This window comes from Sciurus carolinensis, chromosome 5 (genome assembly GCF_902686445.1).
Source record: "Sciurus carolinensis chromosome 5, mSciCar1.2, whole genome shotgun sequence".
NCBI classification, from domain to species: Eukaryota; Metazoa; Chordata; class Mammalia; order Rodentia; family Sciuridae; genus Sciurus; species Sciurus carolinensis.
Window position 1 is genome coordinate 150,571,123 of NC_062217.1, and position 13,411 is coordinate 150,584,533.

General features: G+C 37.4%; 1 protein-coding gene across 1 annotated transcript in view; it reads right to left on the reverse strand.

Moving 5' to 3' along the window:
• Armh3 (armadillo like helical domain containing 3) overlaps window positions 1–13,411 on the reverse strand; it is a 195,373-nt gene that overhangs the window by 138,042 nt on the left and 43,920 nt on the right. Inside the window, 2 exon segments of the mRNA XM_047553500.1 lie at window positions 874–932; window positions 10,287–10,388. Coding sequence (XP_047409456.1) covers window positions 874–932; window positions 10,287–10,388 — 161 coding nt within the window.

Below are 13,411 nucleotides of genomic sequence, written 5' to 3' on the forward strand. Positions count from 1 at the left end.
CTCAGCTCTTGTTCTTCACTAAACTGCAATCGCTCCCCACTCTGGGTATTTCCTCCACTCCTCTGCCCTGAGGAAATCTGAGCTCCTCTTTTATTTTGCTAAATGCATAAGACCCAAAAAGAGCAGCTTCAAAGAGGCAAGATTATTCTTTTTAAAGAATTATAACTCCTTTGTGAAAATTTCTAAAAAAAAAAGGGGCTGGAGAGACAGCTCTGTTGGTAGAGTGCTTGCCTTGCAGGCACAAGGCCCTGGGTTCGATCCCCAGCACTGCAAAAAAAAAAGAAAACTTCTAAAAAAATCCAGAATCTTCAGTTCTCAACTATATTAATTACCATATCAGTGCATCTAGTAAATGCTGGTTGAGCCTCTACCATGTGCCAGAACAAAGTGGTAAAAAAGAAGCCAGGCATAGTAGCACACGCCTATAATCCCAGCAGCTTCAGAGGCTCAGGCAAGAGGATTGGGAGTTCAAAGCCAGCCTCAGCAACTTGGTGAGGCCCTAAGCAACTCAGCGAGACACTGCCTCTAAATAAAAAACGAAATATTGTTGGGCTCAGTGGCTGAGTGCCCCTGAGTTCAATTCCTGGTATCAAGAGAAGAAAACAAAACAAAACAAAAAAAAAGGGCTAGGGTTGTGGCCCAGTGGTTAAACACCCCTGGATTCAATCCCCAGTACCAAAAAAAAAAGATGAGAACGTCCCTGTTGTTAGAGTTTACATTCTAGAGGAAAGGACTAGACAATACAAAGGGGGAAGGTTTTCTCTCCCAAGCATTAGGACCCTAAAAGTCATGAAAGAGGAAGCAAGGGACAGGGCAAGAAAAAACAGCACTTTATAAGAGACAAACCAATACCAGAAGGCTGTTCAGACCTACCTCTGCAATACATGTAAGGATGATCAGACACAGCTTGCCACTGTGAAGCCTGTGTTCATCTGTAAACAAAAATACACCCTTCTCTGTACATCATGCAGATCACATTTTAACAGAGAATAAAGGTATATATCATTAAAAGGAACATTCACACATTCTTTCCCCACAAAATTCATGAATGAAAATCAAGGTACTACTAGAGTAAATCTAGCTTCCCTCCTAGGCAAAAGAATTCCCACAGAAGATTTTTTTTTTTTTTCTTAAATATCCTGGTTGTCTGTTAAACACTTTCCTGAGAGTCATCTAACCCTTATAAAGATTCCTTATCTTTCTAAGAGAACTCACTCTCTCCATGAGAGTGTCACCTTTTCCTATCCCTTCGAATAACTTCATCCCTGCTACTCTGAGATACATATCTGAAATCTTTCCAAGGATTCCAAGAACCAGTGAGAATGGACTATAACCTTGTCACGGGCCTTTTCCTTTGTGTCCAAACCAGTCCTTTGCTTCTGAATAGTCTGGACCATTCCCTTTCCCACTTCCTTGTCTACCAGCTGTAAGCACCACCATTTATACCTACGTAGCACAAAATCTAGAAAAGTTTCATGACTGTTCATAGTAAACCAACAATGAAATCAGAAAGAAATTAACTGGACACCAGGGTCCAGTCCATACTTCTCCTTGCACTGTGCACATTATTTATGACCTGAACGATATAAACTCTTAAACATTTTAATTCCTAACCGGGCACAGTGGCACACGCCTGTAATCCTAGTGGCTTGGGAGTCTGAGGCAGGAGGATCAAGAGTTAGAAGTCAGTCTCAGCAGTTTAACGAGGCCCTAAGCAACTCAGAGACCCTGTCTCTAAATAAAACATAAAAAGGGCTGGGGATGTGGCTCAGTGGCAAAGTGCTCCAGGTTCAATCCCTGGTACCAAAAATTAAAAAAAAAAAAAAAAGATTTTAACTCCTACCAAAGTTATTCATTCCACAACTATTTACTTAGCACCTATTATATAGCAGGCACTATGCTAGTCACTAGAGACATAGTACTGAACTAACAAAGGTCCCAGGTCTACCAAAACTCACATTCTAGTCATTAATAAAGAAAGCAAAGGGTGGAGGGGTAGCTCAGTGGTAGAGTGCTTGCCTAGCATGTGCAAGGCCCTGTATTGATCCCCAGTACTGCAAAAAGAAAAAGAAAAGAGGAAAAAAAAAAAAAGCAGCAGCAGTAGTAGCAGCAGAAGACAGTAACCTCCATAACAGAGCTCTAGGCACACATACTAATGACCAAAAAAGACAATAGCAGAGTGCTTGACTAGTGTGTACAAAGACCAGGAACTTTGTAAGACAGTGAAATGGAAGTAAGAAGAAGGCCATGCCTGTGCATCCAAAACAGACAAATAGCTCATGATCTTCACATTTTCTTTAACAGGACCCAGATTGAAGTCCATTCTGGAGAGACCTCTTGACAGACTGCAATGCCATAGAAGTTAGCTAATATTACTCATCTTGACATTAACCAATTTATTCCTCAAAGACAGAACCTATCAATTAAAACTTAACAAACGATTAGAAGGCATAATGGGGGTTGAAGTCCAGAAATATATATATTCACCTCTCCTCAGAGATAGGCAGTGCCAAAAAAGTGCTTAATAATCCCTGTCTGATTCCCTATAACTGACAGTAGAGCCCCCAGGCAGTCAGGAGAGCAATATCCTTGCCTATGCAAAACTAGTTAGAAGCCAGTCTCAGCAGTTTAACGAGGCCCTTCGTTCTACTCTTCGATCTACTCTTGGCCACAGAGTTTCTCTAGCACTATCTTCCCTTTCCCCAAATCCTCAGAAAAACTTGCAGCCATTTTTCCACTTTAAAAAAAAAGTTTCTGAATACAAAAGTAAGGCATACAGACTGGGATTGTAGCTCAGTGGTAGAGTGCTTGCCTAGCACATGTGAGGCACTGGGTTTGGTCCTAAGCACCACATAAAAATAAATAAAATAAAGGTATTGTGTTCATCTAAAACTGAAAAAAAAAAAAAAAAAAGTAAGGCACATTTCAATACAGACATGTTTTGAACTCAAAAAAGCAAAAAACTCCCAAAAAAACCAAGTTAATCATATTGCTATTTGTCAAAACTATCGAGACTTCAGTGAGTCAACTTTAAGTGTATGCACAGACACACATTTTAAAAAAACTTTTCCTAAGTCCATGTGTACACACATGTTCTGGGGATCAAATTCAAAGCCTTGAACATGACAGGCAACTGTGCTGACAATGAGCTATATCCCCAGCACTAATATCCATTTTAAAGGTATATCAGATACTCCTTTAAGGTAGCAACACAGAAGTCAGAAAGCCCAAGGGAAAAATGGGTTAAAAAGCAGAATCAAATCAAGATAATAATAAACATGAAATTTTAGCCAGGTGACATATAGCTATCTTCAACAGCATTTTTTTTTTTTCCAAAGGCACAGATAGAGGTTTATTTAGGATATACATTCAAGGGAGAATGGGGACAGCAACCTCAAAAGAGAGATGCCTTCAGGGTAAAGCAAGGAATAGGCATTCAAGAGAGAATGTGGACTACTACCTCCAGAGGGAAAGAGCCTTCAACATCATTAATAATGTTCTACTTTTTTAAGTTGAATAGTAAGGTCTTATGTTTGTTTTATTATTACACTTTGTAACATGCTATTTATTGTACACTTTATAGCTTTTGTTTTGGTACTGGGAATTGAAACTAGGGTCACTCTACCACTAAACAATATTGCCAGTTCTTTTACTTTTTATTATGTTTTTAGGAGATTTAGGTTAACTTTTTCTTGGCTCTGCCCATCCCCCATATTATTTATTTATTTATTTATTTATTTATTTATTTATTTGGGGCTGGGATTGAACCCAGGAATGCTTAACCACTGAGCCATATACCCAGTTATTTTTATTTTTTGATACAGGGTCTTACTTAGTTACTTAGGACCTCACTAATTCACTGAGGCTGGCCTCAAACTTGCAATTCTCCTGCCTCAGTCTCCCAAGTTGCTGGGCTTACAGGTGTGTATTTCATTTATTAATTTATTTTTTAATTTTGAGATAGGGTCTTCTTAAGTTTCTAAGGATTGAACTTGTGATCCTCCTGTCTCAGCCTCCTGAGTTGCTGAGATTACAGTTGTGCACTACTGTGCCCAGATTATATTATATAATTTATAAATTGTATATATATATATATATATATATATATATATATATACACACTATATTAAAAGTATCTTCTTATAAATATCAAAGGATAGATACATAATAAAGGATAAAAAAAAAAGATAATATGCTTGAGGGTATGCAGAGCTGAGAAAAGGTTGCCTCTATTGCTCATGTTAGCCAGAGACTGACACAGGAAGAGAGCTGGGCCAATGAAGTTACACAGGGACGATTTTTCAAATTAACTCTTCATCATACCTAACCTTGCCCTTTACTGTGTTTATTCTCCCTGTTGGCAAAGACCTAACCCAGCCTGAGTTTAAAGACACTGAGACCACCCATACTGCAACTAATTTGCCCTTAATTTTGGCTTCTATCTTATAGATGGTGAAGGGACTAGGACAAAGAGGTTTATATAATCATTACAGCTAAAAATGAGTTCCAACACAGTCTCAATTCACTGTGCTACATCAAGCAAAGCTGAAAGTTCATTTTCTGGGTCACATTCAGGCAATTTCTCTCTTCGATGTTTGCTGCAATATTTCAAGAGAAAGACTGAAGTTACCCATTTTCATAAAGAAACAATAGCCTCAGGAAACTCATACTCAAGAGTCTTGTTATCCTTGCCTGCCAGGTTTCACGTGCCAAGTCTCGAGATTCAGCCACCTTGGCAGTTCCCAGTGTACTATTCTATGCAGGCATTTGTGACATGGAATATCTGCATCTATCTCACCCTAGTGTGTAGCTCTCCTTTTCTTCTTCTTTTTCTTTTTTCTTTTTTCTTTTTTTTTTTTTTTTTGAGGGAGGGTGGGTACTAGAGATTGAACCCAGGTCACTTAATCACTGAGACATATCCCCAGCCATTTTTATTTTTTAAATTTGAGACAAGGTTTCACTATGTTGGTTAGGGCTCTGCTAAATTCCTGAGGTTGGTCTTGAACTTGCAATCCTCCTGCCTCAACTTCCAAGTCACCGGGATTACAGGTAAGAGCCACCATGCCCAGCACAGCTCTCACTCTTGAAAAGAACACAATTACAAAACATAAGAGAAGAAAAAATTTAAGTTTGCAAGGTATTAGTCTCCAAAAGCTAATGCAAATGTGTCTGAGTATAACATGGCTTTGACTCACCAACCTGCTCTGGCAAGTCTTCATTTGCAATGTTTGTCTTTTACCTCTCCTATCTCTATCTACCAATGTTTCCTTCTCACTCCAAAAGATCCTGAAACTGGTCCTCCCCTTCTATACAGCTCTTGCCTTTCAGCTACATTCTAGATTCCTGAAACCCTTATACAAGCACCTGCTCACTTCACTTGGCAAATAAAAGCCTTCAAAAGTATACTAAATGCCTGAGAGAACCTTAAATCACCTCACGAGGCATTAATCTCTTTTCACAGAAAATAAGGTAGCAAAAATAATTATATTTTAACAATTGTTGTGCCTCTATCATGAAAATGGCTTTTTTTTTTTTTTTTTTTTTTTCTTTTTGGTGGTACAGGGGACTGAACCCAGGGCCTTGTGCATGCAAGGCAAGCACTCTACCAAATGAGTTATATTCCCAACCAGAAAATAGCTTGTTTGGTATCTGGGAATCTGAAGTTAGTCCACAAACCACAATTTAAGAACTCTAACTTTGGGCTGGGGATGTAGTTCAGTGATAAAGTGCTTGCCTAGCATGCATGAGGCCCTGAATTCAATCTCCAGTATTATAAAAACAAAACAAAACAAACAAATAATCTCTCAACTTAATTTACTAAACAGTTAGTTCCTAAAACAGGATTTAAAGGTCCTTAGTGGGAAGCTTTTAAAGGAAGAACATATGTCAGTTTGTTAAGAGTGATTGATTTTGTGAAGAATATCTTAGGAGACAGAAATATCTTCCATGTTCTTCTGGATGCTAGGCAGAATTAGTATTATCAAAACGGCCATACTACCAAAAGCGTGATATAGATTTAATGCAATTCCTATTAAAATTCCAATGACATTCTTCATAAAAATAGAAAAAGCAGTCATGAGGGCTGTGGTTATGGCTCAGTGGTAGAGAGCTTACCTAGCATGTGTGAGGCACTGGGTTCGATCCTCAGCACCACATAAAATAAATAAAATAAAGATATTGTGTCCATCTGCAACTAAAAAATATATTTAAAAAAAAAGCAGTCATGAAATTCATTTGGAAAAATAAGAGGCTCAGAATAGCCAAAGCAATCCTTAGCGAGAAAAGTAAAGCAGAAGGTATCACAATACCAGACCTCAAATTATATTACAGTCCTATAATAACCAAAACAGCATGGTATTGGCACTGAAACAGATATGAAGACCAATGGTACAGAACATAAGACACAGAGATAAACCTACATGAATACAGTTATCTCATAGCACACAAAGGCACCATAAACATACACTGGAGAAAAGATAGCCTCTTCAACAAATGGTGCTAGGAAAACTGGACATCCATACGTAGCAAAATGAAATTAAATCCCTATCTCCACCTTACACAAAACTCAAAGGGGATCAAGAACCTAGGCACTGGACCAGAGAACCTGAGCCTATAGGAAGAAAAAGTAGGCACAAAGCTCCATCATGTTGCCTTAGAACTCCTCAACCAGACTCCTAAAGCGCAAGCAGTAAAATCAAGAATCAAAGCTGGGAGCAGTAGCACATGCCTGTAATCCCAGTGGTTCAGGAGGCGGAGGCAGGAGGATTATGAGTTCAAAGCTAGCGTCAGCAACTTAGCGAGGTCCTAAGCAACTTGTGAGACCCTTTTACTAAATAAAATATTAAAAAGGGGCAGGGGATGTGGCTCAGTGGTTAAGTTCCCCTGGGTTCAATCCCCAGTACCAAATAAATAAATAAATAAATAAATAAATAGGATGGGATGATACCAAACTAAAAAGCTTCTTCACAGCAAAAGAAACAATCAAGAACATGAAGAGAGAACCTACAGAATGGGAGAAAATCTTTGCCACCTGCATCTCAGATACAGCATTAATCTCTGGGACATATAAAGAATTCAAAGAAAAACACTGAAAAAACAACCCAATCAAAAAAGATAATGAGAAAGTGGTTGATGATATATAATGGGGGAGGGAGAGGGAGTGGGAGAAAGAAGAATGGAGAAACTTTAGATTATATAGAGGGAAAAGAGGGGGGGTATGAAAAATGGTGGAATGAGACAGACATCATTACCCTATGTATATGTATGATTACACAAATGGTATGAATCTACATCATGCAAAACCATAGAAACAAAATGATGTACTGCATTTGTGTATAATGAATCAAAATGCAGTCTGTAAAAAAATTTTAACATAAAAAATAAAAAATAATTTTTAAAAAAGATAATGAAAAAAAAATAAATAAAAGTTAAAAAAAAAAAGGCCTAATCAATAAATGGGCAAAGGAATGGACAAACACTTCACAGAAGAAGAAATATGACTGGTCAACAAATAAATGTACAAAAAAGTACTAAACATCTCTAGCATTTAGAGAAATGCAAATTAAAATTACACTGCAATTTCATCTCACTCTCGTCAGATGGCAATTATCAAGAATATAAGTAATAATAAACGCTGGCGAGGATGTGGGGGGCAAGTACACACATGCATTATTGGTGGGACTGCAAATTGGAGCAACCACTTGGAAAAGTTGTATGGAGAATCCTAAGAAAACTTAGAATGGAACCATCACTTGACCAAGTTATTCCACTCCTCAGTATATACCCAAAGGTCTTAAAAGCACAGCACACTATAGAAATGCAGTCACATCAATGTTTATAGCAGCTCAGTTCACAATAGCTAAGCTGTGGAACAAACCTAGGTGCCCATCAACAGATGAATGGATAAAGAAAATGTGGTATATATACACAATGGAATATTACTCAGCCATAAAGAAGAATGAGATTACGGCATTTGCTGGTAAATGGATGGAATTGGAGACTATCATGCTAAGTGAAATAAGCCAAACCCAATAAACCAACGGCCATATGTTCTCTTTGATATGTGGATGTTAACACACAATAAGGGGGTAGGAAGGAAGAACAGAAGTTCATTGGATTAGACAAAGGGGAATAAAGAGAAGTGGGGGGTGGGACTAGGAAAGACAGTAGAATGAATGGACATAATTTTCCCATGTTCATATATGAATACACACCAGTGTTAACTCCACATCATGTACAACTCCAAGAATGGGAAGTTATACTCCATGTACGTATAATATGTCAAAATACACTCTACTGCCATGTATACTGGAAAACTTAGTTGAAAGCACTTTTACTTTCTAAATTAGCCATTATTAGAAAGTTTTAATACTGAACAAGTAATACTTCAATTGCTTTTGTAATGAGACAAACAAATCCTTCTAAATGAAAGAAGCCACTGGATCAACCTGCAAAAAATATTCATGAAAATGCTAGATGTGGCATGCCTGTAATCCCAGCAGCTTGGGAGGCTAAGGCAGGAAGATCATGAATTCAAAACCAGCCTCAGCAACTTCGGGAGGCACTAAGAAACTCAGCAACACCCTGACTCTAAATAAAATACAAAAAAGGGCTAAGGATGTGGGTCAGTGGTTAAGCACCCATGGATTCAATCCCCAGTACCAAAAAAAAAAAGCTAAGTGTGGCAGGCAAGGTGGCACACACCTATACTCAGGAGGCTAAAGCAGGAGGATCACAAGTTCAAGCAATTTATCAGCAATTTAGCAAGGCCCTGAGCAACTCGGTGAGACCCTCTCTCAAATTGAAAAATTAAAAGGGCTTGGGAATATAGCTCAGTGGTAAAGGGTCTCTGGGTTTGATCGCCAGTACAAAAAAAAAAAAAAAAAAAAATAGAGGAAAAATGCTAGCTCAGGGCTGGGGGTGTAGCTTAGTGGTACACCCTATATTTGCCTAGTATGCAAGAGATGCAAAAGGCCCTGGGTTCCCTTCCCAGCACCAGACTGAGGGGGGGAGTTCCATGTTAGAATAGAATAAAAGGCCTATTTTCAAGAAATGTTAAAGTACCTAATCAATTCATATAGACAGAAAGCAGAATGGAGATTGGCAGAGACTCAGGGGTAAGGAGATTGGGGTCTTAGTGTTAATGGGTACAAGATTCAGTTTTAGAAGATGAAAAAGAGTTCTGGAGATGGATGGTGGTGACAGTTACACAGGAACATGAATGTTCTTAATGTCTAACTGTACATTTAAAAATGGTTATAAGGGGCTGGGGAGATAGTTCAGTTGGTAGAGTGCTTGCCTTGCAAGCACATGGCCCTGGGTTTGATCCCCAGCACCGCAAAAAAAAAAAAAAAAAAAATGGTTATAATGATAAACCTGGTACAGTGGTACACACATATAGCTCCGGCACTCATGAAGCTAATGTGAGAGGATCCCTTAAAGCCAGGAGTTCAAAACCAGCCTGGGCAACATAGTGAGATCCCATCTCAAATTTAAAAAGGTTACAATGGTAAATTATATATATATATACATATATACACATATACACATATACACATATATGTATGTATGTACATAGAAATAAAAATTGTGAACACTAGATAAATCCAGTGTAAAGAAAAAATACTAAATAGAAAAAAAAAAAACTGGCATATATATTGGATAGAATTTGTTAAGTCTCAAATTCATTCCTACTCTGAGCTTATCCTACCAGCAATTAAAAGGCCATAGCAAAATCATAAGCAAAGGAAGAATGGGAAATCAAACAGAAAAAACTCAAACTCTTCCAACAATCCTCTCCCACTCTGCATTTCTAGGGTGAGTGTTGATACTTCTATTTTAAGTGTTAAGGAACACAGTCCCTCTGAGTCTTACCTCTTCCTACTGTACTCTGCACAACAAATTCTCTAATTTTCACAAGCTGATACTTTCAGTTCTTGTCCTCAAAAGGGAATTCCCTGAAGCATGTTAATCCCCCCAACTTTCCACACAGAAGAGTCTGCATCTACTTATCAAGATTTGCTAAGATGCTTGCTAGTTTTTATAAAGACCAAGTTTTTTCCTGTTCTATTTTTTAAAACTTCCCTTCAGCTTCAGGTTTTCCCAGTATCACCTAATTTCCATCTAGCTTTGAGAAATCACTGTTTTCCAGTAATCACAACCATCACCCTGCACAGGAGGCCCCAATGGTTCATCTTGTCAAAACCTCAAAATATTAGTGCTACTCAATGATTTTAGCTGCCTGCCACACCTCCTACTTCCTATGCCCCCAAAGTAACATACCTTACCTTTAGTGTCCTGCATGACAATTGAGCTATACTTTAGGAAGGTTATCAGTAGATTACTAGTCTGTACATCAGCATCCAGTGGGAGTTCCACAGAACTTATAACTGGAATAGAACACATAAAATGCACTTAGCCCATAACATGTTCCATCTAACACTTCTACCCACATAGCCAATTTGCCAGCAGGCAAGAAAATGACTAAATACACTTTTCCCACAACAGAGGAAGGACCAACTACTTACCACAAAACTTTTATCTTCTCCTTCGTCTCCAGAGCCCTTCCTACTCCCCAGATTAAGTCCAATGACCTCTCCTATGTAGAGTTAGTCTTCAGGACTAGTACTTTTCTCCCAACATCCTAAGGATTGATTTTACCTCCAGCCCCACATAACCCAAAAGGGGTTCAGAGCCCTTCTTAAAAGCACTGTAATTTCTACCTAAAGGAAAAATTAGTATTAAGTATAAACGAGCTTTGTTTTTGAGGAGTCTCTTGCTTAAAATAAATGAAAATTCCTTCCTATTAAGGAGAAATCTTGCTCAATTTTGAGAACAAGCCTTTAGACTAAAGTACACAACCCAAAAGGGGGTACATAACAGGCAAAACTACATTCAAATTCTACCCCATAATTCCTTGCTTCCCTAAAAGGGAACTTAAAAAGGAATATCAGACTGAAAACAGGTAGACATAACTGTTTGATATAGCCTGGGAACTGAGTTTTATATATCCAGTTGCTGTATTCATTTTCTTTTCTTTTCTTTAGTATCAGGAATTGAACCCAGGGACATTTAACTACTGAGCCACATCCCCAGCTCTTTTTATTTTTTTAATTTTAAGACAGGGTCTCACTAAGTTGCTTAGAGTCCTGCTAAGTTCCTGAGGCTGGCCTCAAACTTGCCATCTTCCTGCCTCAGCCTCCCAAGCTGCTGGGATTACATGCATGCACCACTATGCCCAGTTATACAGATGCTGTTTCTGAGAAAGTCACAGGTATACACTCTGTACATCACAGTTCTGATGAACAATGAGGGACCAGACCAGGACTGACCCACATAGAACAGTCTTAAGGTAGACTTCCTCAGATTCTAAGACTTCAAATTAGAATTAGTCAACTTAAGTGCTTTCACGCTAAAACATAATATACAAACAAAAGAAGCCTCATGATGGCTCAGATAAGCTGGATAATCTATAGCTTTGTGCTGTATTTTCAGCCATAAACACTCAGCTGAGTTTGGGATATCACTTATAATATGTATTCATAATTATAATAGATCCCACTGGAGTTATTATGATGTATACAGAGAATGTTTATTAACAATGGGAAACATTTACATATTATGGATCCATGATACACAGCAAGCACAGCAAAAAAAGGCTTATGAGAAGAAATTAGTACGCCTAATCTTGGGCTGTTTTCCCACAGTTCAGTCCCTAAGAACTAATAAAATATAAATATATTTTTATGTTGAAATAACTAAAAGGTCTTAATTCATGGTATGGGTTAATGATCTGAGACTGTCATTTCAAACCACAGCCTATTTTTGAAGCTCAGAACACATAAACATTTCTTTATACAATACAAACAGGAATCCAACTAGTAAGTGGGACTTTTCCCTATTCACACACAGCAATAACTGGAAAACTATCTTATATAATAAGTAAAAATATAGAAGTATATGTATTTTTAGTTTACCAGAAAGTCCTCTCATGCCAAGGCGGAGTTGTCAAATGTCAAGTCTGAGCTGAGAACAAATGTTACAGCTAAACTGCTGGCTTTTAAAAATAATGGCTCCAGTGACATACCTTTAAATATAACTGTGCTACTGAGCAGCACTATAATTAAAAACCAAAAATTTTTAAAATAAGATTATAATACTTAGGAACCCTGCAGAAAGGAAATGAGTTAAGAGAGCAAAACAAGAACAAACAGAACAGAAAGTATAAAATTCTTCACAATTAAAATCTCCTTCCTAAGGAAGTACCATTCCTTGATCTTTGGCTTCATAATTTTTCCCAGCAGATTTTGTCAAAAGAGAGTCATTTCAAAGTGGGTTGACTTGATCTTCCCACTAGAAAAAAAAAAGCTCACTAGTTGTAGGTAAGTAAGCACAAATCCTGCCATTGCATAATCAAGTGTGTGGGTGGAAGTGTTCACAACGAACAGTTTGAAAGGCAGTTCTCTGAAAGCATCCAAATCCCAACATCACATGGAACTGAGGTATATATATATATATATATATATATATATATATATATATATATATATGGCTTTTGATATCCATGGTAACCAGGCAGGCTTCATCCTTAAAGAGAAAGTACGGTATTTCCATTGGCTTACTCAGTGACCTAAATAAACAGACAAGTAGGCAATCCTCACTACTTGCTTCTTCTCATTAAGATATTTTGGAATTTGGCTTTCGAGTCGAAACAGATCCAATTTGCTATCACAGACCTAAATATCAATAGCACCTCCCTGCCATACTCCTGTACTACTTATATGATCTTAAAATGCTACTGCCACAAATTCAATATGTAGCTCAGTGACAGAGTGCTTACTTCGTATGCATGAAGGCCTGGGTTTGATCCCTAGCACCCCGCCAAAAAAAAAAAAACTTAAGGAGAAAAAGCAGAACAAAGGAGGTTATTTCACAAACTAGAAAGAAAACACAAAAAAAGGATCAAAATTCAATTTCCTGTACTTCTTTACATAAAATGAAGTCAACATTTGAGGTATAACACCAAATATTAATGTGGATTATTTTTAGATTAAGGAATTCCATCAAACACACTCAACCTACAATGGAACTAATTCAGGAAGACAGATATTTGGGCAAAATTCATAATTTATTTTTTCTAATTTATTTTAATGGATACATAAAAACATAAAAATTGTACATACTTATGGGGTACAATATATTTTGATACATATATACATTGTGTAATATTTAAATTAAGTTACACATATCTAGCTCCTCAGACAAAATTTCTGTTCAATTACCTTTTTCCTAGGTTCTGCTACCTTTTTTTATGCTAAAAAGAAAAAAATTATTTTTTTTTTTAGGGGAAGAAGTTTTTAATACCTACCAAAATCCCAAATATAATACACTCAAATCCTGTCATTTCCACCTG